This window comes from Ischnura elegans, chromosome 5 (genome assembly GCF_921293095.1).
Source record: "Ischnura elegans chromosome 5, ioIscEleg1.1, whole genome shotgun sequence".
Lineage (NCBI taxonomy): Eukaryota > Metazoa > Arthropoda > Insecta > Odonata > Coenagrionidae > Ischnura > Ischnura elegans.
Window position 1 is genome coordinate 103,127,240 of NC_060250.1, and position 27,976 is coordinate 103,155,215.

General features: G+C 36.8%; 1 protein-coding gene across 9 annotated transcripts in view; it reads right to left on the minus strand.

Annotated features, from left to right (window-relative positions):
- LOC124159351 (glucose transporter type 1) overlaps positions 1–27,976 on the minus strand; it is a 338,182-nt gene that overhangs the window by 17,865 nt on the left and 292,341 nt on the right. For 4 of the 9 annotated variants that reach the window (XM_046535114.1, XM_046535113.1, XM_046535108.1 and 1 more), the window contains 6 exons: positions 27,612–27,799; positions 26,515–26,727; positions 18,586–18,810; positions 16,133–16,272; positions 9,534–9,563; positions 1,155–3,813 (listed from right to left, as the gene is read on the minus strand). In XM_046535114.1, the coding sequence (XP_046391070.1) occupies positions 3,696–3,813; positions 9,534–9,563; positions 16,133–16,272; positions 18,586–18,810; positions 26,515–26,727; positions 27,612–27,799 (914 nt within the window). In that variant the 3' untranslated portion in view covers positions 1,155–3,695. Of the gene's footprint in view, positions 1–1,154; positions 3,814–3,906; positions 4,063–9,533; positions 9,564–16,132; positions 16,273–18,585; positions 18,811–26,514; positions 26,728–27,611; positions 27,800–27,976 lie in introns of those variants that run through there. The other 5 variants (XM_046535110.1, XM_046535109.1, XM_046535117.1 and 2 more) reach the window with 5 other exon arrangements.

Below are 27,976 nucleotides of genomic sequence, written 5' to 3' on the forward strand. Positions count from 1 at the left end.
CAGACCTCTTAATATTTGAGAATAAATCATTTTTAAAGGAATAACTCTAATTGGGCCAGCCCTTGAAAATACCACTATGAAAAAGTACATATTATGTCCAGTACTTTGTACATTAATAGTACCTATTTAACTATCTAAACACCCCTTATTGGAGGTGACATCTACATACTATGCTCTTGAAGTGATTGTGCATTGGCCATAAAATATTTTATCTGAAGATAAAGTCATGGAATCATACTAGCATGTGTATCTTGCTTTTTAAGACTTTACAACAGTGCTAATAATTCCATAATGGCTATGCAGCAGCGTCTTATACACTTATGTACACATTATGATTATAGCATATGCATATAAACATGTATAGGAAAATAACTTCTTCGTGATGGCCATGCACACTCCAGAACATGAAAATACAGTAACAAAGAGCATTTTATGCCAAGACATCATCTCATTTACCAAATGGAAGGCTAATCAGTTTGTTTGGAGAGATGCCTTTTGGTACTGAAGCTAAATCCTTAAAAAATAATTTTCCAGTATTTCCAAATAATCCTTAAAAAAATCTTTTTCCTAAAGTGTGCCAATTATTGTGAGCCTGCAGCCATTAGAATAAGGTATTTCCTACGTGTGTGCATTTTACTTATTACATCGTCTTATTTACACTTAACTATGTCAAATAGGACTGCATGTAAATAAAAGTAGAAATAAAAGAAAATAGGCCGGATGAATAATATATTGAATTCAGCCAACTCGTGAATGAATGAATCAATAGACCTCAATGTTGTGAAAGGATAAGGATAGAAGTGAGATGAGAGTATAAAAAAGATGACCAAGAAGCTTGGTATGGGCAGAGGATAACCTTAAAAGTCATGAGAAAGATGGGAGCATGTCTTCAAGCATTTCTCTAAAATTTTCTAGGTGTGCCAACAACTTGGCTTTTTCGTGTATTTACTGCATTATTGAACATGTAAACATGATGCTAACATGGGAAAAATAAATAATGCACAAATATGACACATTAAAACACTCAAAATAATGGGACTTTAAAAAAAAAACGAAATTTTGAAGAGGGTGAAATCTGAATGGGAAAAACTTCAAATATACTATAAAAATAAAAACAGGAAAGGTAGTAATTACACAGGCAAAAGATCCTGAAAAAATGTAGAAGATATATATTCAAACCAAAAATGGATTACAAAATAATGGTCCAAAAGCACACCACACCAACTCAAATATACATTATTCCAAAAAACATAAATAAATACCACAGCAGAAATGCATTGAATAAAATATAAAAGTTGATACCATTTTTATCACAAAGAATAATTCAAACTTTTCAAAACTAGGATATTTGATAAGGCAAATCCTTAAGCTAATATTAATATTCAATAGCAGGAGATTTAGTATAGATGAAAAATTATCTCATTGAGTCATTTGAGATGAAATATTTAAAACACAGCCCATGGAGGCTGTCATTGTGCAACAGGACAATTTACATATGAAAATTTTTGTAAACACAATTTACACAATTTTACATGATACATAATAATTATTGACAGCAATTAAAATGAGAGGAACATGCGGAACAGTCATGAAATATACAATGATAAAATTTGTGCTCAAGAGTGCTTATTGTTAGATAAATACAATGCAGACAAAATAATTAAAGTCTAACATAATTGGGCCATGCATCACACAAGATACAAGTAGAAAAAAAGCATGCAACAAATCACACTACAATCCATGACTTAAACTTTGGCCTGATCCAATCAACATAGGTGCAAACAAAGTATCATATGCAAATAAATTGATCCATCTTCCATGTAAACTACAATATAATTGAAGTGTAGAGAAGCACCATGTGTCATTATATCTAGAAAATTATATTTTTATTTACTACTACCTATGTCAAATATATTATTATTTTCACTGGCGAGGTAACATAAAACAATGAATATGAACATTGATGGAGGAGTGAATCATTGGCTGTGGTGATGGATGAGTTGATCGTGAATTATGGTTTCAGAGAGGCTTTCTTCCACGAGGACTATGCCTCTTCACCCCTATTTATTCAATAACAGACATGTGTGAAATGGAACACACTCACATGCACATGAACGTATATGTGAGTGCAATAGACAGAACATTGGGTGACACGTACGGGGGACGTGGGAACACTCGGTTTCCTGGACAAAACAGGAAAGGGCAACATTGAGGCACACTCACTCTAATCATTCCTTTCGGGCTGTGTGTCAGAGGGGCATTGGGGACATTTCAGTGTGAGCAGTTTTTTTTCAGTGAGTGAGTGAGAGAGAGAGAGAGAAAGACGAGTTAGTTTGGCAGAGCAGCGATATTTAACGGTGCTTACATGTTTCAGTCGGTGGCTTATCCTCCATCATTAAGGCTGCCTGATCTGCTGGCATGCGTTGCTCTAACGCATTCACACAGTTTAACATGCTCCTGGAAGAAAGAGTCGGCAACACCTGGTTTGGGTAAGCTATGCAAACAGAAAACATAAAAGGAGTCCTGACAAGGATGAACTGGGTGACGGAGTTGGAGGAGGCGGAAGGAAGTTTAGGAAATCGGGTTATCAGGAAGGAGAAGACAATGCCCGTGATGAATGCGATGGAAGGAAATGGAATGCCATAAGACATAGTAAGATGGGAAATAAAACATGTGGTGATGCCATGCCTCGCAGGTGCAAAAAGGTGAGAGCAACAGTATTACATTAACTACCTCAGAATATATATAAATGAGACACAAGAAATGAAGGTCCAGAGATAAACAGAGAGAGAGACTGAGTCAGAGGTTAGAGAGATGATTGATTCAGAGTATGAATGGAGCCAAGTATCAGTCTATTGCCTTCAAAGGATGCTGCAAATGTAGCCCTGACAAAATTTCAAGGTGCCAGCTTTGATAAAATGTGTGAAAATTCTCTGTTGGTTCCTCACATAAGAGATAAAAGATAATGATCATAGTTCCCTCGGCGATATTTATATCCTCTCGCTGACCTACCTCTCTTGTCGGCAGTTTGTTATTTCGATTGTGAGGCACTCACAAATGGTTATGTTCCACTTTCCCTGTCCGCGAATGCGTACGAAGATGCTTTGAAGATGATCAAATTATAATGCATAGGTAAAGAGGTGATTAGAGGGGCAACCTGCATAACTTTGGAGTTTTAGATATATCTGTTAAGGGGGTCAATCCGAAAAAAAAAATCAAAAATCAAAAAGGATGGAGAGGCCAAATTAAAATATACACACACAATTTACATTCCTCAAATAACTCTTGAGCTACCGTTCAAACAAAAAATAATTGAATGGTTAAAAGATTAAAAAGAAGATAACACGCCTAAATGATTTGCAATACCAACTTTGAATATCAATCATTCTATTTTCAAATCAAAGAAATATGTCTACTGCCACAGCACAAATATACATATCTGCCGCCACAAAATAAATTCCCAGCTAGTAAAATAGCCGGGAAATCCATGAAAAAAGTAGGTATCAAGTCTTCAAAAGTCATTAAAATTTACTACAATCAAATTCAGTACTCTATGGGTAATGTAGCTTAAAAAAACCATGCAAGTTTGAAAAATATGTAGTAGGTATATCCATCCATATGTATATTTGGTGCTCCAACAGAATAAACACATTCTTCCGCCATAGTGAACCAAACAAATAAAAAAACGCACACATCTACTTCTCAGGCTTTGGCTCATGGCGCATGGAAACTTTGATGCTGTTGGATGGATTGAGAGGGGTCTCTTCGTTTCCACTGATGGTCTCTTTGCTCGCGGCAGCACTCTCCTCTATCCTGAAATCGAATACACTTCCATTAAAGGCCGACTGCTCAAGGCCTTTAAGGCTCACTCGCCCTCTCTCAGTCAGCTTCAATAGCCGTCATATCATTTGCCATGTTGCTATTCCCTCCGACGTGCTGTTTTGGTCCTTATTAGCACCATCAGGGCTTCACGTTGAGCAGAGCAAATTCAGAGTACCTTTCTTTATGTGATCCGCCACTCGCATCTAATCCTGGAGCTGTAGCAATTACTTTGTCTCAATCCTAATGTGTGTAAAAAGTATGAATGAAAAGGTAATGAAATTACAGTTTACTTTTATGTGCACAATATATGTTCTAATGGTAAGAGCGAGACAGAACTTAGCTGATTTTTTTTAAATTTATATACATATGTAAGTGCTAAGACTAAATTCCTGCCCGTTTCTTTCTTCATGCCTAGACAATCGAATCACAAAGCTATTTTAAAATTATGAATACCTTTAAATATCATTCAGCTCAAAAATAAGTAAAACTAAGCTGATCACTTCATATGAAGTAGCTGGCATATGCTAAAAATATTATCCCTAGCCCTGAAAATTATGCATGGTTGTCAAGCAACGAAGACAAGAATTTTATAACCAATTCATAATATTATTAAACAACCAATTCTCTGAAATAGTTAGAAAGTAGATAGTATTAATAATGAGGACCCAAAAAAGTTAAGCCTTGCAATCACATTACAATATTTTATGGAAAGATTACATGTTAATTTTAAGTATCATATTCTAAATGATTTCCTTTTGGTGCATTAATCTTGAAAATTAAGCTTAAGTGAATATGAAAAATATTGAACAACCTAACTGCCAATAGGGATAATTCTTTGTCAATGAATTAGAGCATAATTTCATAAGTGTATCAAACACATTACACATAAAACAGCTATGAAAAACAAAATAAAGAAAATATGACCGTAAAGTATGACTGGCTGCAAAAGAGAACTGATGCAGAATTGTTTCAATGATAGAGTGATACATATGTGCAGTGCATTGAATTCCTACAGACATTTTTTTTATTTTTCTGAACAATATTACAGAAATAATTTCATCTATAATTTGTTTTAGTTTTACTGATGAATCCCTCAGATCAACTATCACTTTTCAATTATAAATGAATGGAATTGAATATTTGGCCTTTTAACATATTAAAGGCATAAAGCATTTGGTACACCCCAATAGTGATGAGATATATCTTTTGGTATACTGGCATGGATATCTTTGGATAGATGACAAAAAAATATACATCATAAGTGTGCCCCAGTCATATTAATAAAACTTCATGGACACAAATTTCCATCCAAAATCATGGCATCCAAATTTTTGAAGTATCAATATGGTATTTCCTCAGAGGACTATAAATGGTGACAGTGGCGGATCCAGAATTGGGACAAGGTGGGGCTACGTGGGGTTAAAAATTCCTGCAGTAGTGGGGGTCGGAAAAAATTGCCATTCTATCTAGTGTAAATTGGATACCCAAGGAGGGGGCTCTAGCCCTCTTATGCCCCACCACTGATTGGTGAAACTTTGAAATTGGTTGTTTAAGATAGGTTCACATGAAGTATAATACAAAACAACCTGGTCTGAATTCCCTCCCATATTGAACATTCCCTCTTTAGTTCACAATAAGGCCTATTACCTTTCATCCTATATATTAATCTCATTATCTCCATCTATCGCTTTTTTTCAAATTCTTTCTCAAGTCTCTCCCTATACCTAAAAGCTTCCACTTCCTTCTCTCCTCCTCTTCTTCCTAATCTTTTATTTCACCATCTGTGCTTTTTAATGATTTTGCTCTCCATATATCCATTTAAATCCGATGCCACTGTATGTATTTGATGTTTCTGCTTTTATCTTCTCCCACCCGTTTGCTAACTTTCTCTACCTTTGGCATTCTCTTAACCTTCACCCACGCTCTTGGTATGTTACTGGGGGAGGCGATGGACAACTGAGGTCATTTGCTCTGTGAGGGAAGGGCAGAGAGAAATATGGCATCAACATTGACCTTCTCTTAATTATAGGTGCCAAGGGGACCACGGCATAACGTCCTGTCCAAAGGACTGAATGCTGTACTTTAGGAGCCCTCTACAAAGCACTACTCAAGTGGGGATCGAGAAATCTCGGGAAAAATGTATATCACCACCATTGCATTGGAGGTGGAACCAAATAGTGGAAAGCCAGCATGCTAGCCACCATACCAACCTAATTCCTAACACCTAGTACCATGAGCCTTGGAATAATTGCCAAGGGAATTAAAGAACCTGGATAGCATAGTGGTCTGCGCAGTGGCCCAGAAAGCCAAAGGTCCGTGGTTCGATTCCCGGTCCAGAGGAATATTTTCTCAAGGCAATTCTTGCAAACCTAATTCCTCCTCATATGTACTTCAACATTATTTCATGCAATCACCTGGCTTAACACTTTATAATGATCTGAAAATTCTAACATTCCCATCACTGTACATACTCAACCCTTTCCTGTCAGTGCCTACGATTGGAAAACATTTTCCATGCTACAAGTAGCATGAGAATATTTTTAAACTCTCTGTACAGAGCTCTTTTTTTGGGGTGGAGTAACCCTGGTATTTTCGTCCCTCAGATTAGGGACCCAACTTAATTAGGTCCCCCATCCCTTACCCTGGCCACTGGTCTAGACCCTCTAACCCCCCCACGGTCAACTTATTGCATTACCAGTGTTTTTTTCAAACAAATACTGCATTTGATTTCCAATAATTTACTCTTCAAAAGAATTAGGAAAATTTATTTCAGCATAGTGGAATTTTAAACGGATTTCTAGCGTTAATGATGACAAAGTTGGTGAACATAAGGTCTATAGTTTCATAGGTGAACATAAAGACTATAATTTCAAAAGTCCATTATTTTTTATGCTAAAATTTCTTACGCACAGAACAAAATGAAGAATTCATTGCAAAGGTTAAAAAAAATTTAGTATGCAACATAATATATCATTGAAAAAACTATTGACAATAAAACCACTTCGCAACTGATTCCTGAGGTGAGGATGATCATAAATGAGTTTTAGAATCAAGCTTAATTGCTGTGGAGTGGCCCTAAGGACTCTCTAAGCTGGGTCTCAGGCCAGGCCGGAATGCATCAGATAATTGCTACCTCAGCAGTCACTTCCCTTCCCTCACATTGGCCAGAGTCGACATTTGGTCGTTTGCATTGAAAAATCCACGACAGCTATACCCGACATCAGGTGTTCTGCATATGAAAATGCCTGTCGGCTTCACCCGACATCCAGCGCAAAAGGGTTAATTGTGCCTCCTTTGTTAAAAACAACCCTGAATACTTTCCAAAACATGGCTCTCTTCATAAAAATACAACTAGATTGACTAATGACATTCATCTGAAAGACTACCCCAGCACTTTCTGCAAAAAAGGACCCTTATTCTCCTATCCAAAATCTATAACAAATTACCACATAATATCAAATGTCTTCCACCTGTACCATTTAAGAATGCTCTGAAGAAGCATTTACTGAGCAACAACTACTATAGCCTGATTGATTTAATTGTTTTATTATAACTATGTATTATTATTTATCAATTTTTTTAATACTTCTATTGTCACCTGTACATGTGATACCTCTGGGAATAACAAAATTATTATTCCACACTTTCTCTCCTCTCAGTTTTTTCTACTCCATATCCTCACCCTTCAGGTGTTTCTAAGCCTTTTGAAACTCATGTCACATCCCAATAGCCCTATATTGGAGTCCAAATCCACATCTCCTACAAGGAAGCTGAATGAGTTTTTCCATGTTAAAAAACTTCTTTTGCACTATAAATCCATCTGATTTGCCTTCCCATACCTCAGGACTCATATATGAGTACCCACACCCATAGGGAATCATCCACTTGTTATAAATAGCTTTTTTTCAGTAAATCCTACTGCTTTCTAACCCTGGCTATTTCTCCACCCTAATCAAAGTTTTTCCCCATTTCATTCACATCCCTCCCTCTACCAGGATACAATTCTATCACTGTTAAGAGATTTTTCCTACCCATTATTTCCTTAATTATTTCCTCTAGCTATTAGTACATCCCATCCACTTCTTCCTCATGGTGGCTAGTTGACAAGTACACCTGAACAATCACAAGCTATGCATCACATGCCATAATTTCCATCAACATTTAAAATGCAATACGAAAATAAATAAAAATTACACAAAAATATTTCAATCTCTATAAATCATTTACCACTTCAATTATGATAATTATTAAGGTAGCATCAAACTCATTGATGTTTAGATTTTGGATGGAGATTCAGTCTTATTTTCTGTATCAAGCAAAATACTGCTTACAGAATTCAGGGAACTCATTTTTTTAATCCATCACAGTATTGTCAAACCTAAAGATAACAGGCACAATAAATATTTAATTTATACCAAAGAATTGTGTGCCAATTCAGCCCTGAGACATCAGCTTGAGATAAGGATTGAATTATTGGGTTGAAATTATTAGGAAAAGAAATTCACACTTTCAATAATATTGAGTCAAAGAATCATGAGCATTGGACTAGGTAAGTCTGGCCTTCAATTCCTTGATCCAGAATAAATTTCATTCTGCATTGGGGCAACAAGATGGAATCCACTTTATAATGAATACAATTCCCTGGGAAATGTAGGTATTAGCTATCATTTTCTCAGCTTCAATTAAGTTGTGCAAATCAAAACAGATACTATAGAACAGTATCTCTCACTGCAGCAGAATCATAATGATGAGCTAGGAGTGAAAGACAAGTTTTTGCTCAAGAAGCCAATGTTAAGGCGAGCTGAATTTATATGATATGAAATATTTACAATATATTTTTATGAGCTCAATTATAAGTCATTTAAATCTAAAATACTATGATTACTGAGAACAATTTGGAGACAAAACATCACCAGTGCTCAAGACTTATGATAATTTGATTAATTGATGCTGTTGCCCAATTTATCAGGTGCATAAGCTGGTGCAGATACACATATTAGAAAGCAAGTACGTAAGTCTGAAATTACCCATACCATATCACTCATGAAATAGTTTCTCTTAATTTACCCCAGAAAATTTTCAATTGGAACTGAGCAATATATATCTACGGCAAATATCTATCTAAAGGTCACATAATTACCCAATCACTAATATTTAATGGTTAAAGGTTTAAAATAACATAAATCATTAAACATGGAGAAACACATTTGGATCAATTGAGATTCATTTATGAAGGACATTCTTCCATTGAAACAAATTTTCCTCAGACCAGTCTAGGCTTAAATTTCATCTTACTTATCAAGGAAATCCAAGTCTGTAAAATCTAATAGCTCCTAAAGAAAGTTTTTCTGTAAATGAGTGATTCTCTACAGATGAAAAATGCATAGATTACGTACCTACCTACTGTACTAAAGTACACGAAAAGGAAATGTCATCCAAGAAAAGACAGTAAAATTAGATCTTTGAACATAACTAAGGAGATAAGCTGATGAAGAGGACGAGGTTGAGCCAAGAGTAGAAAGCACGAAGACAAAAAACACTCACTAAATACAACAAGGAAAAAATGGATTAACATGAAACATTAACCTTGCAATAATGGAAATATGCATTTCAGAGCAACTGCATGACATGCTTATAAGCCATCTTCATAATACTCATAAATGTAAATATCAACAAGTATTTCATGCTTGAAATTTTAGACAACTACTCACCCATACAATCTACTGTCCCGAAGGCTTCCTCTGAGTATCCATGGTGAGAGAAAGCATCATAAAAATGACTCATTCAATATTACTGCAGTCACATACTTTTGAAAATACACCAACATACAGAGACACAAACAAAATCAATACATGATATAAAGCAGAACTTTTTCTTATTGCCACCTTGCATTGCTGCCTTTATTCTTAGTAATGAACAGGTCTTAATACGTAAAAAAAAACTTATATTTACAACAAATTTACAACTTGTTGAGGAGCCTAAAGGATTTTAAGGGTTTATTCTGATAGAAACCAAACTTTTCTTTGCGTGGAACAATAAGCGCACTCAAGTGGTAGGATGGTGTGAGGTGATGATCGACCTCAGGTAAGCTGTAAATTCTCAAGTAATTATGCATCCCTCACATAAAAGTTAATATCTATTATTAACGCTCTGTTTAAAAATTGAAAATAAATTCTAGGATTGAAAAATTATGAACAATTCATAATAATATGGTAATATAATTTGTTTACATAAAATAATCACAGTTAAAAATGATTTTCTACCTTTTGATTATCGACATCTTTCAGAGTATTGTATCATATTTCATTGAATTAACACCCTTCACTAGAAATTACTCTTATACATTCCATTAGCCTTCGTGGCACAATAGAATATATTTAAAAATTTTGTCTGCAGTATAAAGCAAGCGTAGCAGTACGACTTTGATAAAACACAAAGAAGGAAAACTGTGCTGATATGAGAAAGAAATAGTTCTTGAACCAGGAGTTTTGCCTTATACATGCTCTAAAGGTGGGTACAGCTGTGATTTATTGCTTCTATCTGGTGTTTTGTCAAGCAGTAATGCCAAAAATGTTGTTGCTTATTTCTTTTCTTATTTTTCCTTTCATAAATTGAACTAACTGATAGATGATATCAAATAGTTTTGGATGCAATTTGATGTTCCTCTGAAAGCAGTACCTATCCCGAGATGGTGCCGTAACAGAGAAAAAATCATTCGCCTTAACCGGGATTCGAACCCGGATCCCCCCCCGATTTCCGGTCGAGTGCTTTAGCCAGTTAAGCTATCGAGGCGTCATTCTTCCCTGTGGATATTTTTGGACACTACCGGACAAGATGTTGCTGGACTGCTGAGCATATGATGCCACAAGCAGTCCAAATCGTGCGCACAGCGCCACAGCCGTAGAGCAGGCCCGGACATAGAACACAAAGAGGTGTTCGCTCTAGACTAGTTTAAAGTATACCGGAACTAGCCGCGGGGATAACTTTTACGGAAGTCACCCGCAATGCACAATCGTGCAAAAGATCCACAGAGGAAAAATCTCTCCGGCTGTGGCGCTGTGCGCACTATTTGGACAGCTTGTGGCATCATATGCTCAGCAGTCCAGCAAGACCTTGTCCGGTAGTGTCCGAAAATATCCACAGGGAAGAATGACGCCTTGATAGCTTAACTGGCTAAAGCACTCAACCGGAAATCAGGGGATCCGGGTTCGAATCCCGGTCAAGGCGAATGATTTTTCCTCTGTGGATCTTTCGCACGATTGTGCATTGCGGGTGACTCCCATAAAAGTTATCACCGCGGCTAGTCCTGGTATACTTTAAACCAATCCTTAAAAGATTTCCCTGTATTTTGCCTCAGTTTTGCTTTGCCCCACCATATTTCTTCATAACCCAAAGTTTTGCCTGATTCAATAGGTGCACTGTCAAAAATGAGCAAGTTGTCCAAAAGAACAGATTAACCAATATCTAGTCCCATAAGTAAACTTAGGCCAACTCCCTAAATATTGTCCTCCCCAAGCAGTGGCACAACAAGGGGGGTTTTGGGGGATAAAACCCCTCCCAGAGCTCAAAGAATTTTTATATTTATTATAAAAATATTTTAACGTGACAAATTTTGTAAAGTTACAAATTTTGTAGTTCTAATACTAGGAGGATAACTAACAAACAAAACATTAAACTATTTAGACAGCCAAAAAACTCACCATTTTGAACCATTTATCTTATAATTTTCTGGGGAAGGGCCCCCACACCTCCCGCTTACCCTGGCAGGTTCTCCATACCCCCCAGGATTAGTTGCGCCTAAAACACCCTAGCCTTAATTCCTAACTGCGCCCCTGTCCCCAAGAGCAATACTTAAAAACTGTCAAGCATTACACTAAAATCATTTACCGTATTTCTCCGAATATAGTCCCCCCCTAATTTTGAGACTTCAGTTTTGGGAAAAGTTAAAAAAATGCATTTGAATATAGTCCCCCCCTTTACTTTTACCACAGGCATTTTTGGAAAAAAGGGGGGACTATATTCAGACATATACGGTAAGTATCAACAATTTTTAGCACCACCTACAAAGCAGCGAATCCAGAGAGGGGCTAGGGGAGGCTATGGCCCCTCCCTTGGGTATCTACTTTACACTAGATAAAATGTTTGTTACTTTTGTTCAGTTGTTGAATATATAATGAGAGGAGACCCCCTAGTGTCCCTATCCTGGAACCACTGCTGCTCCGACATACAAATTAACTTTTACTAGATGACCAGACTAGCATTGAACAGGCCTAGACCAAGAGGCAAGCAGACCAAATTTGATAGTCACAGTCCTTTGTTTCCTTCCTGTACTAATTTTTAGCATCTCCTCCTCGCTACAAAGGAACTTTTCCTACACTGCTATGCCAACTGCAAGTATGCCCAGAGACTTCTTCTGAAAGTTGGGTAAAATGACACCAAATCGATTACCCTTGCAGGCCACAGTCATTCCTCCTACTACTCCTACCCTTAATTAATTCTGGATAAAATCTAGACAACTATAGGCGCTTCACCATGACATTATGCTAGATCAAGCATTAATGTTGGAATGTGTAAATAGCAACACTGCCTCTCCCCCCTAAAACCCAATTTTGTCTCTGCCTGACTTCTTCTTATTCCCCAAAATATTAGAACAGCATTTCAAACTGATTGAAATGGTTTGAAAAGGTTTTAAAATGTCACAATGAAGAAATTAACAGTTAATCTTATATGATTTAAATATAAGAGAGTTTTAAAAAGTTTGATTACTAACAGAACAAACCTTGTATAAGCCAATCCCATTAGTAGCATGTATAATTCCATAGAGTAAGTAAACTTACTCTAAGATAATGCTCAACAAGAGGCTAAAATGTTTATGGTAAAATTTCATGTGGTCAAATGCTGAAAGAGTTTACGTACGGAAGAGTTACAATTAGATCTGTGTGCCAATCATGAAATTTTACCCCGGTTTTAAGGGATGACATAGAAAACTGGAACACACCTTGCTGCAGGCACTGAGCCTGCTCATCAGCATGACTACCTACAGGGTGTTTTAGCAAAGTTCCTATCATGAAGCCCCCACAATTCACTTAAAACTAGGATATTCATATTTCTCTCCTTGATATTTTAGGTTTCCTTTCCATTTCTTGTTTCTTAATGGAGTTCATTTTCTATTTATGGCCAACCAATTCACAAAATAGGTATCAATACATAGTGTGAATGCTGGAGCACAGCCACATGAAGCATAAATATGACAGGATGCAACCACTGAGGAGTAATACAGTCAGCACATGGCTCTAGTAACAGAGCACTCTTAAGTCATCCTGAATGGTAGAGACCCCAAAAACATAGACAGATAGATATAAAATATATATTAACTGATAGTATTTTGAGATTCACTAAAAACGTGAGTTTTAAAAAAGTTTGGTTACTTTTAGAGCAAACCCAGCATAACCACCCAAATAGGTTGTAGTATAATGTACCATATGAAACTCATTAACACATTCAGTGCGGCGCACGTCAATTGACGTGGTCCCGTCAAAGCCGAGATATGGAGCATGTCAATTGACGTGCTCTGCCGGTCCGGCCGGGAGCCCTTTCTCCGCCTCCGTACGTGACTAATATCCACTTCTGAGTCTTCCAATCGTGTTTATAGCCTTCAGCAAGCTTCCCTCTTTTGAACAATGTGCGCCATTTGAATGGAAGTTATGGCACGGAAACCTCCCTCTATTTTTCTTACTTATTATAATGGCCGATTTTGACGACTTTAATGAAAATCGGGCCCACATTGAATGTGTTAAGGGAAGAGGTAGAATATGAACATCAGTAAAGGCTCCAGATCATTTTATCACAGTACACAGCAAACTTGATACTAAAAAAAGTTAGAACTGTAAAAGCGACCATCGCTGAACAAAGTATTATCCTGATAATTTCATCATAAGAGATAGCAGTCAAATTCAAGATAATTAAGAGGCAATACACAGTATTATTAGTTACTTCAAGTCAAACTGTACACAAAAAATTCAAAGTATTTTAATATGAATCAGTATTTGTTCTGGATTTTTTATATTTGCCTATGCATATGTGGCATTAATTATGCCCATGACCCAAGAAAATAATCACTTACACATTCCTCCAATCTCAGTTATTTGACAAGTAAGCACCCAACAACTTCATGAAGTGCTTCATTACAAACAAAATTGTTCTCATACAAAGAGAATTTCACAGTACTACTCCACAGAAAAACAGGTATTAAGAGTAACCTTGGATGATCTGCCATCACATCAGTTAACTTTGAATTTAACTTGCCTTGGCTTAACTACCCCGCAAATGTGTCATAATGCAACGTGTGTTGCCTGATAGACAGGGGCAAAAGCAAGTTCCAAACATCTGCGGATGGACAGGAGATTCTTCTAACTAACTTGCTTTATGGGAATTTCATATGCTCTTAAATATTTAGAAGTTGGTTATTCACCTTGTTATCCCTATGTAAAGGCAACATGTAAATCACACATCATGAGGCATTTACACATTAGGTGAGCTGTAAACCAAACCTCAAACAATTGGATTCAAGGTGAACCAACGAGAAAATTGATCTTTCAGGGCTGCTTATAAAAGCTGTTTCTTCCTAAATGTATGCACTCTTCATTTGCTTCAGTTAACATCAGAACTTCAGTTAACAACTCCTTCTGTCCAAATTTTCAATGATGCATCTTTTGTGAATGATCTTAAACAATCTTAAATCTTCTATATGCTATCTATGAATGATAAAATTCACCATTTTACATCAAAATGCCAGCCAGGTGGAGCATTTGACCCAGTTGATTAAAAAAATAATTCATATTGCATTGTGAAAATTAACTAAATAGTTTGTGCAGAATTATCTCTTCGGCATTCCAAATAATACAATTTTTTTTATTTATCAAATGCAAACAAATAATGATACCGAAAACATAGCAACAAATATTAAGAAGGTTATTTACAAAAAATATAAATAAAATCATCATAATTTCTTCCATGATGTTCCCCAGCTTTCAATAAGGAAAGAATTTTAATTAACTAATGGCCATGCAATAGAGTCAATACATATTTACAATCATGACTGAAATTGTGCTTTACAAATTACTATGTACTCATCAAGCGAGTATGAGTGGGTGAGAGCTGTCTGCCGAGACACTCTTAATAATCTCTGTTTTCTTACAATGAAATCTCTTAATAATTCAATCTTCATAATTTCTTCCATGATGTACCTCAGCTTTCAAAAAGGAAAGAATTTTAATTAAATAGATGGGCCATGCAGTAGTGTCAATACATATTTACATTCATGACTGAAATTGGTGCTTTACAAATTACTATGTATTCATCAAGTGAGTAAGAGTGAGATAGGGCTGTCTGTCAAGAGACTCGTTTGCCAAGTTTCATTCACAGGGCTTTGTGCGCCTACTAAGGATAAGTCATTGATTAATAGAGAAAGAAATTTGAATTCATTTCCCCAAATTTTGCTAAAGTGATATATGTACCAACATAATGCCATGAAATTTATACATGTAGAGTGTGGATAGAGTTGGTTTATGATTTGAAGTAGCTTCCCTAACTAATTACATCCATAAAATTATTAAAACATTATCATCAGGCAAACGAGACTCACAACAAACTCTCAAATCTTAATAAATACTTAAGGAGTATGTTCAGTCATATGATTTCATACCATTTACATTATCAGAGCTACTTCACAGTCCAATATATTCACTGACAATACATATTCACATATGTACACTTTCTCATACGTAGAGAGCAGAATAAAGGCAGCAATGCTTTTTTGCTGAGTAGTTCTGAATCAAATGCAGAAAAGCAACTCAACAACACAGAAATATAGTAAATAATGATTCACACATCACTGAACAAGAACATAACCGCATTCAAATTTTGATATTCCATGATAACATGCAATAAATACACCAACAACTTCAACACTGGCCAAACTTGGATAAAGCCTAGATGGTTCTGAGGTTTAGCAACAGAGATGAGCAGCGTCTAGCATGTCAAACTCTCTGATAAATTGACAGTTGTAAAAAGAAAAATACGTTAGTCTTCCCTTGTAGCTAATTTGGGGTATCTTTAGTAACAGACGACTGGAATATAATATTTGTAGAAATGTCCTTAAATTCACTAACATAATACTCGTTGATGCATAAATTAAATGGAGAAAGTAACCTCACTTCCAAAAAAAGACAATTATTTTTCCTTAGAAATGACACTCCTCGTTAGTATTTTGGCAATATTTTATAAAAGCAGAAACCAGTTTTGCACATACCTGCCATTCCCTTGCCGAAAGAGTGCAGAGATCTCCTCAAAAGTTTTATTTTTAGTTTCAGGGACTTTCTTGTAAGTAAAAATCCAGAAGATTGCAAGGAACACACTGAATGGAAGGAAGGTGTAGTTATCCAACGCCGTCTGAAAAAGAACAAAATAAATGAGACAAATATTTTAAGATTTCGGAAATCTGTGAACGGATATAATTCAGGTTAATTAGAAGTATAGACATATAATCTGTGAGAGCCAGCCATAATTTCCATAAAGATATAGATACCTTCAAAGAGAAAAGAGATACATTGACTACCATTGACCATGGTTTATTTGTTACAGAATGGATGCAATTCAATTTTTTAATTATTATAATTATAATTATAAATTATTGAACTAGATTAAAAATATATGGTTCAACTCTCCACCAATGATTCCAGTTAGTTATATAGATATAGATATAAAAATAAAATAGATAGCCATGAGACCATTTGTTTGAAAGATGAAGGTGTCTCCTGGATGATTTCACTTTGAATGAGTTCCTGTTACCTTTGGCACTCCATCCAGTAAATGCAGTTTCAAATAAACTGAATAATGATGATAAGAAGTGATGGATATTGGGGCTAAAAGCATAAACAAAATCATTCCTTGTGTAGGCTTTTGCTGTGTAGCGAAAAAAATTGGAGTGTGCTGTGTATCGCAAAACTTTAGTCTAATGAAGCCAGCTGCAATGCCAGCAAAACTGTTGTCTATACAGATGGAACCACGCAGTTTTAATCATGTTTAACCTCTTCACGCATGGCAGACGGAAGTGACACATGCTGGAGCTGCTGGAGCACAGGCAATCCTAGTATGAGTGCGATGTCATGAAATCATGTAGAAACTCACTGTCAAGGTAAGTGCTATAAAAACTTCATCACCATCCTCAATTGTTATTACCACTTTTCAAGATCCCCTAATGTTACACTTCAAATACATATGTATGCAGAACCAAGGGAATTTTCTATAGGCAACCCACATATCATCACACAGACTAGGCCATGGAGTGCCTTGGTAAAGGCCTCTAATTTGGATATATCTTCAGGTATTTAGTTGACTATCAATGAACATTAGATAGAATAAGATAATACATCAGTTCATGTCTCAATTAGGATTTCATTCTTTTTTCATTGAGAAATACCTAAACATGTTTCTCATCACTGGGGCACGTAATTTGCAATGTCTTCATCACTGGGGCTATGATTATTACAGTGTTTTTCCTAGAGTTTAAATAAAATTTTTCAGGGTCCACTAATTATGTGAGGAGATTTTGGCAGTTTTTGGACACCCCACTCCCATGTGAGATATCAGTAGATATTTGGCTTGACCCCCAACCCCATACGTATAATCCCACATGAGATTGTTCAAAATGCGTATTTTCAATGTAAATTTATTAATCTATGCTTCACTGTGCTGGATTTATTTATAAAAAATTGTTTAATAATTTATTTACAATTAGTTAAGACTAGTATTAAAGATTACTATGATCATAGCCTAGAATCATATTTTACACTGTTTCTTGATGAAAAAATTATGTGATACTACTAGGACCCTACCCCCTTCCTCCACGTGAGATTAGGTGAGAATCGACTTGACCTCCTCCCCCTCTAAATGCCTCACGTAATTAATGGATGCTCACTTATCTATTATCCCTTCCTTCATCCCCTCAATTTCCCCTTTTGGCCTCCCATCCCCTCCTTCCCTCATCCCTGAGACCAAAACAATTCAGTGGAGCCACACCGAGCAAGTGGTGCATTGGAGAGTGCTGTGTGTAGCAAGGCAGCTCCTACAAACGAGTTGCATTTGCCATCATTACCCGCATAGCAGAAATACGTCTCTGAGACGTCTCGAATATCGCAAGTTACATTCTCAGAGACATTCTGAGAGCTTCAGAGACATCTCTGAGACTTCACTGAGATGTCACTATGTCCAAAAAAATAGTCTATGAGATGTCTCATGAGACGTCTCAGATATGTCTCTGAGATGTCTCATGAGACGTCTCAGATAAGTCTCTGAGATGTCTCATGAGAGTTTGTACTATGGTATGCTTAAAAATGTAGGCAAAAAATAATTAAATGCAAATTATACAGTTATGGCCTACTTATCTCGATCATTTTTAGCGACAAATTTTTGATGGATGACCTTTTGAAAATAAGAAACCCATATTAAATGTCATGATTTTAATAATCACAACTGCGTAATTGCAAAAATATATATGGAAGGCATTGATGGCGTTTAAATACGTTTAAATAAAAATTCCTGAACCTCTCACGATTACATCTCTGAGACATTCGCGATATTCAAGACATTCGAGACCATAGTGAGACGTCTCTGAGTGGTTCATTGCTATGTGGGTAGTACCAACCCGATCCGCAAGCACCAAAGCGAGAATGAAGAAGCACGCACTGAAGGCAATCCACATACCTTCATGCTGGGGAAGCCTATGCCAACAACAAAGTTGGCGATCCAGTTCACAAGGACTGCTATTGACATGGCTGCTGGACGTGGACCCTGAGAGAACAGCTCCGCCGTGATCATCCATGGAATGGACCCCGGTCCAACAGCAAAGAACACCACAAAACTCAGAGTGGACACCACCGACAGGTACGACATCCAGTCGATCATCTCCTGCACATAGCCAAAGAACTCCTGATCAGGCGTTAGTGGCCTGCTCGAGACTTTCCCAAGTACGCCGGAGGAGAGAGGGGACTGGGTGGGGCCACTACTTTGTAAGGCACTACAATAACTTTGTACATTCCGCAAAAACAAATCAAGTGATAAATATTCATAGCCAAAACTGCCCAAAAGTCTTTTTACTATTTTTCAAGCATGAACATTCAGGATTGAAATTAATCACCAAATCAATGAAAGAAAATAAACAAGCATTCCAGGGAACAGCTAGCACTTGGATTTTGTACTGAAAAAATATGCACTTTGGCAGCCTTTGGACTCAAAAATAATGAACAGTAAATATTCAGTCACATCATACACCAGATATATCCAAAGAGTTTTCATGCATTTATTTCACTATCCTAAAGGATATATATTTTTAATTATTTATCTTATAGTTTTAGACTAAAGCTGAATACTAACTCCCACTGTTCTCATTCAATTGCAAGACAAAGGTTACCTGAAATAGAGAGGAGGTAAATTGAGGTATCCCACCTCAGCTGTCAAGGTAATATGCATTAAAAGCAGAAAAATGGATGACAGCTTAGCTCAGAATGGTGAACCATGAAGTGATGAATTAAGAGGTCCTCAATTTTTGTAAGTACCGTAAATAACAGTAAATCTAGCATGCTTTTGATTAGTGAGAGTGACTGCCAGCACATAAATAAATATTGGTAGCAATGAAAAAAGTGGCAAAAGCTATTTACATAAACTTAACAATGGAGAGGCATTTAAATATGCTGATGATGTGTCTGTGCTATTTAGCGTGCTGGCTTGGGAGTGCTTCTGTGTCATCTCCTCCGGACGATTTTAGGAAAGTTGTCTGTGTGGTAAGTGGAGGGGAATAAATGAAATGGGAATAAAGAAGCAGTGATGGTGAAAGCCAAGCAAGAGCTGAGTCAACTATTCTATACTTGTATCGGTGAACCCAGCTAAGAATAAGAACCCATGCAGTAAGACTTAAACTATATTTACAAAGTTCATGCTATTAATTGCGAGGTGTCTGGCAAAAATAAAAATAACTCATGCTGGGCCATCGTTATTATACCAATTTGAGATTGCTGAACAGATTTCTCTCCAGAGAATCCTTAAGAGTCACCCACACAGTGATCAAGCATTCATCTGGTTGAAATATGTTTAGCCGGGAATTATAGAATATTTGATAGGGACTGATGATTCACATTCCCAAATGTGTATATGTCATGGGAAGATTGAAAAGTCATTTTAGTGACTAACTTTTGAAATGTCTGTAATTTTTACCAGAAAACATCAGGAAATAATAGTAGATCACATAGGCATTATTCTGTTTTCATTTTTTTCAGAAATGGCAGGAAACATATTCCAGTAATGCATAGTTTATCGATTAGAATATTTACCATGTTTTCATGAATAACATAAAAAGAGAATATAACAGAGGTTGTTAGTCTTTCAAGTGAAAAAAATATAAACCTAAAATCTTCATCCTTATGCAAATTGCAAAAAATGGCTGTATATGTACCGATTAATAAGGAACTTACCAAACATCTTGGATAGTAAATGCAGGAAAGAGACCCTTATTTCATTAAAAATCAAAATGGTTTTCATTTTCCAAAATTTACATAAAACACATAAATGAGTTATTTCTTCCATCAATTATGGAGAGTCCTTATCAATACTTAAATCTAAATAAAATCCTGAATTGTAAGCTGGTGAGTTTCAATATGCAGGGTGCATCATTATGAAAGCGTATTTGTCATTCATAGAAGCAGTGAGAGTGCTGACATTGGCTCTAGATGTTATGATGTAGTTGCTAGTTAGAGTTAAAATATTTTACACATAATTGAAAGTAGGCCAAAGTTATAACTGATTGAGAATCTACAAAGGGTAAGCAATATATAGACAGCTTTTCTTATTTTTGAAGTGAAAGTGAAGTGAATAATGAAAATGCCACTGTACACTATCATAATTATTGTTACTCATTTTTACAGAACAATTGTATTGGTGGTCTTAAAAATTGTCAAGGTTTATCAAACATATGTACAACATTTTATGCTAAGCAATGAAAAAAAACCTAATTCATGAAAAAATGAGTTGTCAGCAAAAGAGAAAATAACAGCATTATATTCTAAATAAAAATTTATAAATATACAATTCAACACAAGTGTTCAATGTAATCCCAATAATGAAGTCAAATAAACAAATAAGTATTATTTTTTAAATAATGCTTATGAATAGAAATATTACACATGGTCAGATCATTAACTTATGCTTGAAAAAGTTCAATTGAAACATTTCTCTGCAGACAGTATTCGTCCAGGAGAATACATACACCTATGAGTGAGAGGAATGATATGCATTCACAAGGTCAGTTTCACATGGATGCAGACTTAGTTCTTTCACATCAGCACAAAGCGTAATTTAGAGTAAAATCTCAAATTCGGTGGCAGAAAGGGCAAAATAACTATTAGGCAACCCGATGCACAAATAAACCAAGAAATTTTTCATCAAACATTTTGCTCCAGTTATAACTTAAAGTATTGCATTGATTTATTTTTATTTTGTTCGAGCTATGAGAGGTCCAGGGTCCCTCTCCCTCTCTTCATTTTCTACTGACTAGAGTAACTACAGGAAGTCCTTACTGAGTCTTATGACCACTCGACTAATGAACTTTAAGAGATACAAATATTTAAAAAATTGAGGCGTGCCCAAGATTTCAAATTTGACACCTTTGAGGTGGGCCGACGCAACTCAGTGTGAAGTAGAGGAACTTACTTTTGGAGCAGTCTAAAAAAAGAATCAATTAAACCGTTGTGAAGTCTGGAACTGTTAGGTACGTTTTTCCTCCCCGCTGGCAGAGAAACTTTATTGGCCCCAGCCAGTGGCGTCGCGAGGGAGGAGGCCCGGGAAGTCCAGACCCCCTCCCGAAATGTAAAAACACAATAATTTTCCTTCATAAAAGAAAAAAAATATTGATAACACATGAATTTACAAAAGATTTCTTTGACAAATGAAGTTCTTTCAATTATGAAAAGAGTTTAAATTACAGTAAAACTTCGATTTTACGCACTTCGATTTTACATCAAGTCTCGTTTTTACGCAGCGGCACTCAAGTCCGGCCGGAAAGCATAGGGAATTGCAATGGTGAAACTTCGATTTTACATCTTTTCTTGATTTTACGCAGTTTTTCGATTTTGCGCAGCATAACCCCAGCCCCTTAGAGGTCGCTAATCTTGATTTTACGCAGTTGTCTTTCGGCTTGTTTTGAAAATCCGACAGGAGCAATATGAAGTTAGGTTATTTTTCGTCTCAATGAGTTGCAAAAATGAATACAGGAACGGTTGAAATGACGTCGCGCTGTTGAGCGTGAAACTAAAAACATCGCGAATCTAATTATTGCTTCCCCGTGAGCCCTCTCAGTAATATTTCAGGCTCTATTACGAACGCGAATGTCGTTCTTAGTTCAAATTCGCCGTAGAAGGATATCGAAACCTAAAACACACGGCAATCGCCGGGTACGCGTAACTACTTTTGATTAAGACATGATCGCTGGAGATATTAACATTATCACCCTTCGTTTATTATTCGACTTATTGATCGACGCTGTTTATATCCAGAATTATGAGCTACGGAATATCTATCCCCAACGCAAGGCTTTCTAGAATTTTGCCAACGCTATGTTTTCCGTCGCCCCTGCGAAATATAACGGCGAAATGAGTCGTTAAAAATACTCCCGTGCCAAAATTTTGGCTTCCAAGGTGATCCAAAAAAGATAGTCGTACTTCTAGTATGGACGTAAGTCGATGGTGATTCAACCTCAGAGTAAGGATGGGGAGAGTGCGCTTTGGCTACTGCGCGTGTAGTCATGATCCCGCACTTACATCCCACACTTCCCGCAAGAAGAGTAAGGATTCCCGCACTTCTTCCCACGATCACGTGGTAACCATGTTGACCACAGAATCTGCTACTGCGCAGCCTGATAGCGTCCTCTACCCCAATCCTTACTCTGAGGATTCAACACGATGGTAAAAGCAGCATGCATTGTCTCATTCCCAGGCTAACCCCACATCTGCGGGACAAATGGACGCGAGGGAAAATTGCTTGCGCTGCGCGCTTATCAGATCCGACTCAACTTGTATCTCATTGTCAGAGGGTTTAAATTAAACATGGTTGGAACTTGAATAGCTATTGGCTTAACTTCGCTAGGTGGCAAGCGTTTTAACGGAACGGGAGTTAATGCCCTCGGAGAATAACTCGCGTCGTCAATCGTCATGTAATCATTGAAGTCAAATTCAAGACGTGAGTGATAAGGCAGTCCGTTTAAACTCAGGAATGGCTTAGTTCCATTAAATCGAAATACAAAAAGTGTCCGGTGTTGTTATCAGATATGGGGAAGCAAAATATTACGTGAAGCTGAGTCACACGGCTTGTGAGTCGAAGGTCCCGGCGCTGAATTCGCGGAAGAATGCCGACAGAGAAGCTATTCCCGGAAGAGTCAATCTACTAATGCTAAAATTTCATGGGGAAATGCTTTTTTAATGTGTATAAATTATAAAGAAGGAAAATTTTTCAGACTATTAGTCATTTTTTATTCATCACGGGCGGCATGACGGCAGTTGTGCGGTCATTTAAATAGCTCACTTAAAAAAAGTGATCAAAGCACCGGAAAAATCTGAATTTCCGAATATCCCGGGTCCTGTGTGCTCCCTATTATCTATGGTATGCTATTTGAAGGTAACCAACAACTGGGGTCATTAGCGCCATGAAGTAAGGGCTGAGGGGATAGGAACCCTATGTTGGCATTAGCCAGGTTGTAATGATAAGCTTAAAAGGGACCAGGACTTAACTTCCCATCTGATGGACAGAGTGGTGCACTGGAAGTGCCCTTCACATTAGACTCAAGTAGGGATAGGGCCAACTCTGATAAGTCTCTGCTACTGCCAGGACTTGAACCCAGGCCCACAGGGTGTAAAGCCTTTGTGATGTGTTAGCAAAATTTTGCTCCCTGTTAATGGGGTTAATTTGGATGACTATCCTCAGGTATCTCATTTCTTCAATCTCCAGTCTTTGTTTGTCTGCTGGTGGTTAAACGGATATCCTGAGAACTGCTTTTAATGAGAATATTTTCGAAAATTAGCTTCTCTGCGACCATTTAGTATCACCATTCCGAAATTTCTCCTGGGTAACAGAAGTAATCTTAGTGCAGAAAGTGCCATTTCAACCATTTTGTTCAACCATGGGAAACACTGTTCAGGAATGCAACGTTGTTTCTCTTAAGGTAACACATCATCTGTGGTGTTGCTTTTGAGTAAATATGATTATTAGGCTTCATTTTCCGAGCAATAATGAGCAAGTGTTATCCTGAAAACTATACTCCTCCTCAATACCAACTCTTGATTTTACACACTTTGATTTTACACAGTGCCCATATTTCGGTCCCTCCAACTGCGTAAAATCAAAGTTTTACTGTAGTTTAAAACACACTACTTCATAACCTGTTTTTCAAAAGTTTTTCCCAGACCAGAACGGAATTCCTGGCTACACCACTGGCTCCTGACATGTCGCATGGGCAACAAGATCAGTTCGTCACCATCGTGAGTTAAGTCTTCGACATACGTACAACCTTGTATTGCAGGGTTGCATTCCGCAGGATAACTACACGTTTCGTTGCCTTTCTCAGGTTTTTCAACTTACTAACAAGGTCAGGAATGCATCTTGTACGTATGTCGAAGACTTAATACTGCATAGTAGCTGCTGCATTTCAAGTTATGAAAGAGCAAAAGAAAATAGTCACTCTATGGTAATTTAAGCAGCACCCAATGGTAGAAGAGGACTCTAAATAAATGTTCACAATCTTTATTGCTAATCTATGAATATTGTAATGAAGATGAGTTTTTGATTATTTTTCCCCAAAACACAAGAAAAAATAATAACTGGTGACAACCAACATGGCCAAATGATGACATATGAATTTATGTGAATGAGCTTATATCCTCCCTGTGGCTTGTACACATGCAGACAGCCCATATTAATATGAAAGCTTAGATTAATGCCAGTGAAAATGTACCCTAACACACGGCTTAGATCATCTGCATCCATATGAAATGGGCCTTAGTACCTACAAAATACTAATTACTGTCGACCCTTGCTCTGCGATGTTAATTGATTCTGGAGGACCAACAATACACCTGATTCCATTGCCATGTTGAATCAGCATTATTTCCAGAAGAGGGATCAGATTAAAGAGCATCAGTGCATGTTAATTTTTCTAGTTACAAAATTTATTTTGCAAACAAATAAGGCATTGAAGTTTGCAATTTATAACATATTGTGAGTGGAACAAAATTGGCAAAACTTGTAGCTTTAAAAAGCGTGTGCAAAATCAGCCCAGATCGTAAGTCAAATCCCTCATTCATCATAAGACAAACTCATTGTAAAGCAAGGTCAACTGTACTATGTAGAAGGCTTCCATGTGATTTACTTATGAAATACTAAATAAAATAATTTAGATCAGTGACGAACTATAGGAGTATGTAGGGGTGTAAGGATAGATCACCCCCAAAGCTTCAGAGATTTTATAGTCTACTAATGTTTTCCCTGTTGTGATGATTTCCCACGGAAGTACAAGTGAAACCCAAATTTTAAGTGCCAAAATGATCTAAAATGTATTCCCAGGCACATAATTTTTCAAATATTATCCCATTGCCTGGGGTGGGGGTCACCATCCCTCTCATCCCCCCAAAGCATGCTCCTAGTTACGCCACTGATTTAACGCTGCTTCAGTCACACCTTTCATTGCAATTTGTGGAATTGAATTTCACTGCCAGCTTTTTATGTCCAATATGGGAATCACCTCAGTAAGTTCATGATACCTTTAATGGATGCTTAACTTGGATCCTTAAACAGCACCAACAAAACAAAAAAAACATGAATATGTTTAATGATGGCGTTCAGAATTTAAAAAATTTAACTCCTCCTTAAATTTTAATTTCAAAGTAATATAAAAAGAATTTAAAAGTTGTGTAGCTGACGACGAATCAATGCCCTTTCTGAAACTGGATGCAACATCAATCCTAACAGTGGCAGAATATTAAAAAAGGAGCCATGGTATTACCTAAGTGGTCATTGACATCACGACATCTTAAACTTCTGCTAGCATTTTTTACTAATTCCACAAAACCAGGAGGAGAATTCTCTGCCCAGTCATTGAAGAGACCACTACAGGCTGTGAAATTCAATTTTCAACTGATAAAGCCTCCTTGACACTTTGACCAGAAGTTGCCACTCGCAATACTCGAGAAATTGTTGTAATTTCTCAATATCATACATGACAGTCCCTCAAAAACATTCTCTAAAAGTATCAACCTAATTTCCTGTTCCTGGAGCTTTTTTATTGTATCGTAAAAAAACTGAGGTATCAGGTTACTTTGGTCCTGAATGGGATTGGTATTTATTTATCTTTAATTAAACTAGAATTAACATGATATAGACATACAATTACAATAAAACTTGATTTTGATCTGACCAATTGCAAGTGACCTGATATGTTTCACCACACCTTACCTCCTTTTTCCTTATATTTTATGGCTTAAAAATATTGAAGCCAACATGCAACAAAATAATGCCACACGTATGACAGCCAATATTAGATACAAGAACTCTTAAACCTTCAGTAGATCCTCTTACAGCCCAATTCATTCCACAAACCTTTATGAGGAAGGATATAGTGACGAAGATGGAGAAGATGAACATTCCGCCAAGGCCATATAGATGAAGTGTCCTACGCCCAGTTCGATCCATCAAGGGTATGGAAACGAGGGTCATGCCAACCATTATTGCTCCTATCCCTATCGTTGCGAATTTGGCACTCTCTTCAGTCAACCCCGAACTGATAAATAGACCCGTTGAATAGTATAATACCTAGAAAGAAAAAGTATTGTACATTACTTAAAACTCTGTATAGTAAACTAATAATAGCCATTGAAATAGCCCTGAAAAATTATTTTCCAGCTTACATTAATAATAATAATATTTATTTGCCCAATAAGTAACTTACATGCATTGCAAGAAGAGTACCATAAAAACTTTAATCTGACGGCAATTTAATTATGTCACATAGGGTGTACATGATAATTACAGCTGCTATGATCAACTATACCTACAGGAAAGCGGTTAAAATTTCCACTCCATTAGCAGGATAGGAGGATTCCACACAGAATACATGTTTTTCAATCACAATACACTTGTTTTAGTGAGTAAGGGATATTGCGAAAAATTTGATATAATGTGTGATTAGCACTGTACCTTCAAAGGTCTATGATTAACATGTAAAAAAAACATGGATATCGCTAAGGCTAGAATTCCCTACCCATTTGCACTTGGTATAATAAGGAATATTTCTTATAGTTGTTTATAACTTGTTAACTCGTGAGTAAACTGGGATACCCATTTTTCCGGTGAGAGCAAAAATAATAACTCAAAAAACATGTGTAGTGTTTATTTTGCCAGCCACTAAAAGTCTATGCCACACCACTGACTCCAAGCCTGCTTCTTAGCGTGACTGCCTCTGTGTTATCTTCAAATCGAGGCCGTAATGCTCACTGCGTCCTCGCATGACTTTGACTTTAATTTTGTTTTCCACATAAACATATTTTGTAATATCTTTAAAAAAATCTTAAATTCCTCCTATACATAATTTCTTATATCAACTTGGACTACTCATGATAGCCACATTAGAACAATTGTTATTCTTAGCTAACTAAAGCCCCTGTTTGACGGCATTACAGCACTAAAATGGCACTCACTGCATTGATTCCCGAGAGCTGCTGGGATAGCTGCATGACCACTCCGATGATTAAGGGGGAACGAAGGGTGGGAGAACAGATGAGCTCTGTCATGGAGATTGTGGCTTCAGCTTGTTGTGCACGCTCTTCCGCCCTCATCTCTTCTATGTCTTCCTCTACCTGATTCGATGCCCTCAGCCGGCGGAGAGCTACAAAGAAAGAGAAAGGATATGTGAGTGTATTGAACCTACATAAAAAAAAGTTGCACCTAAATGATGTTGAATATAAAACACATCACGCAATTTTCCACTTAATGCATATGTGCACAACTTGTTTAATTGTACACGATAAAATTCTACAGTACAAAACAAGTGTTTAAGTGTACA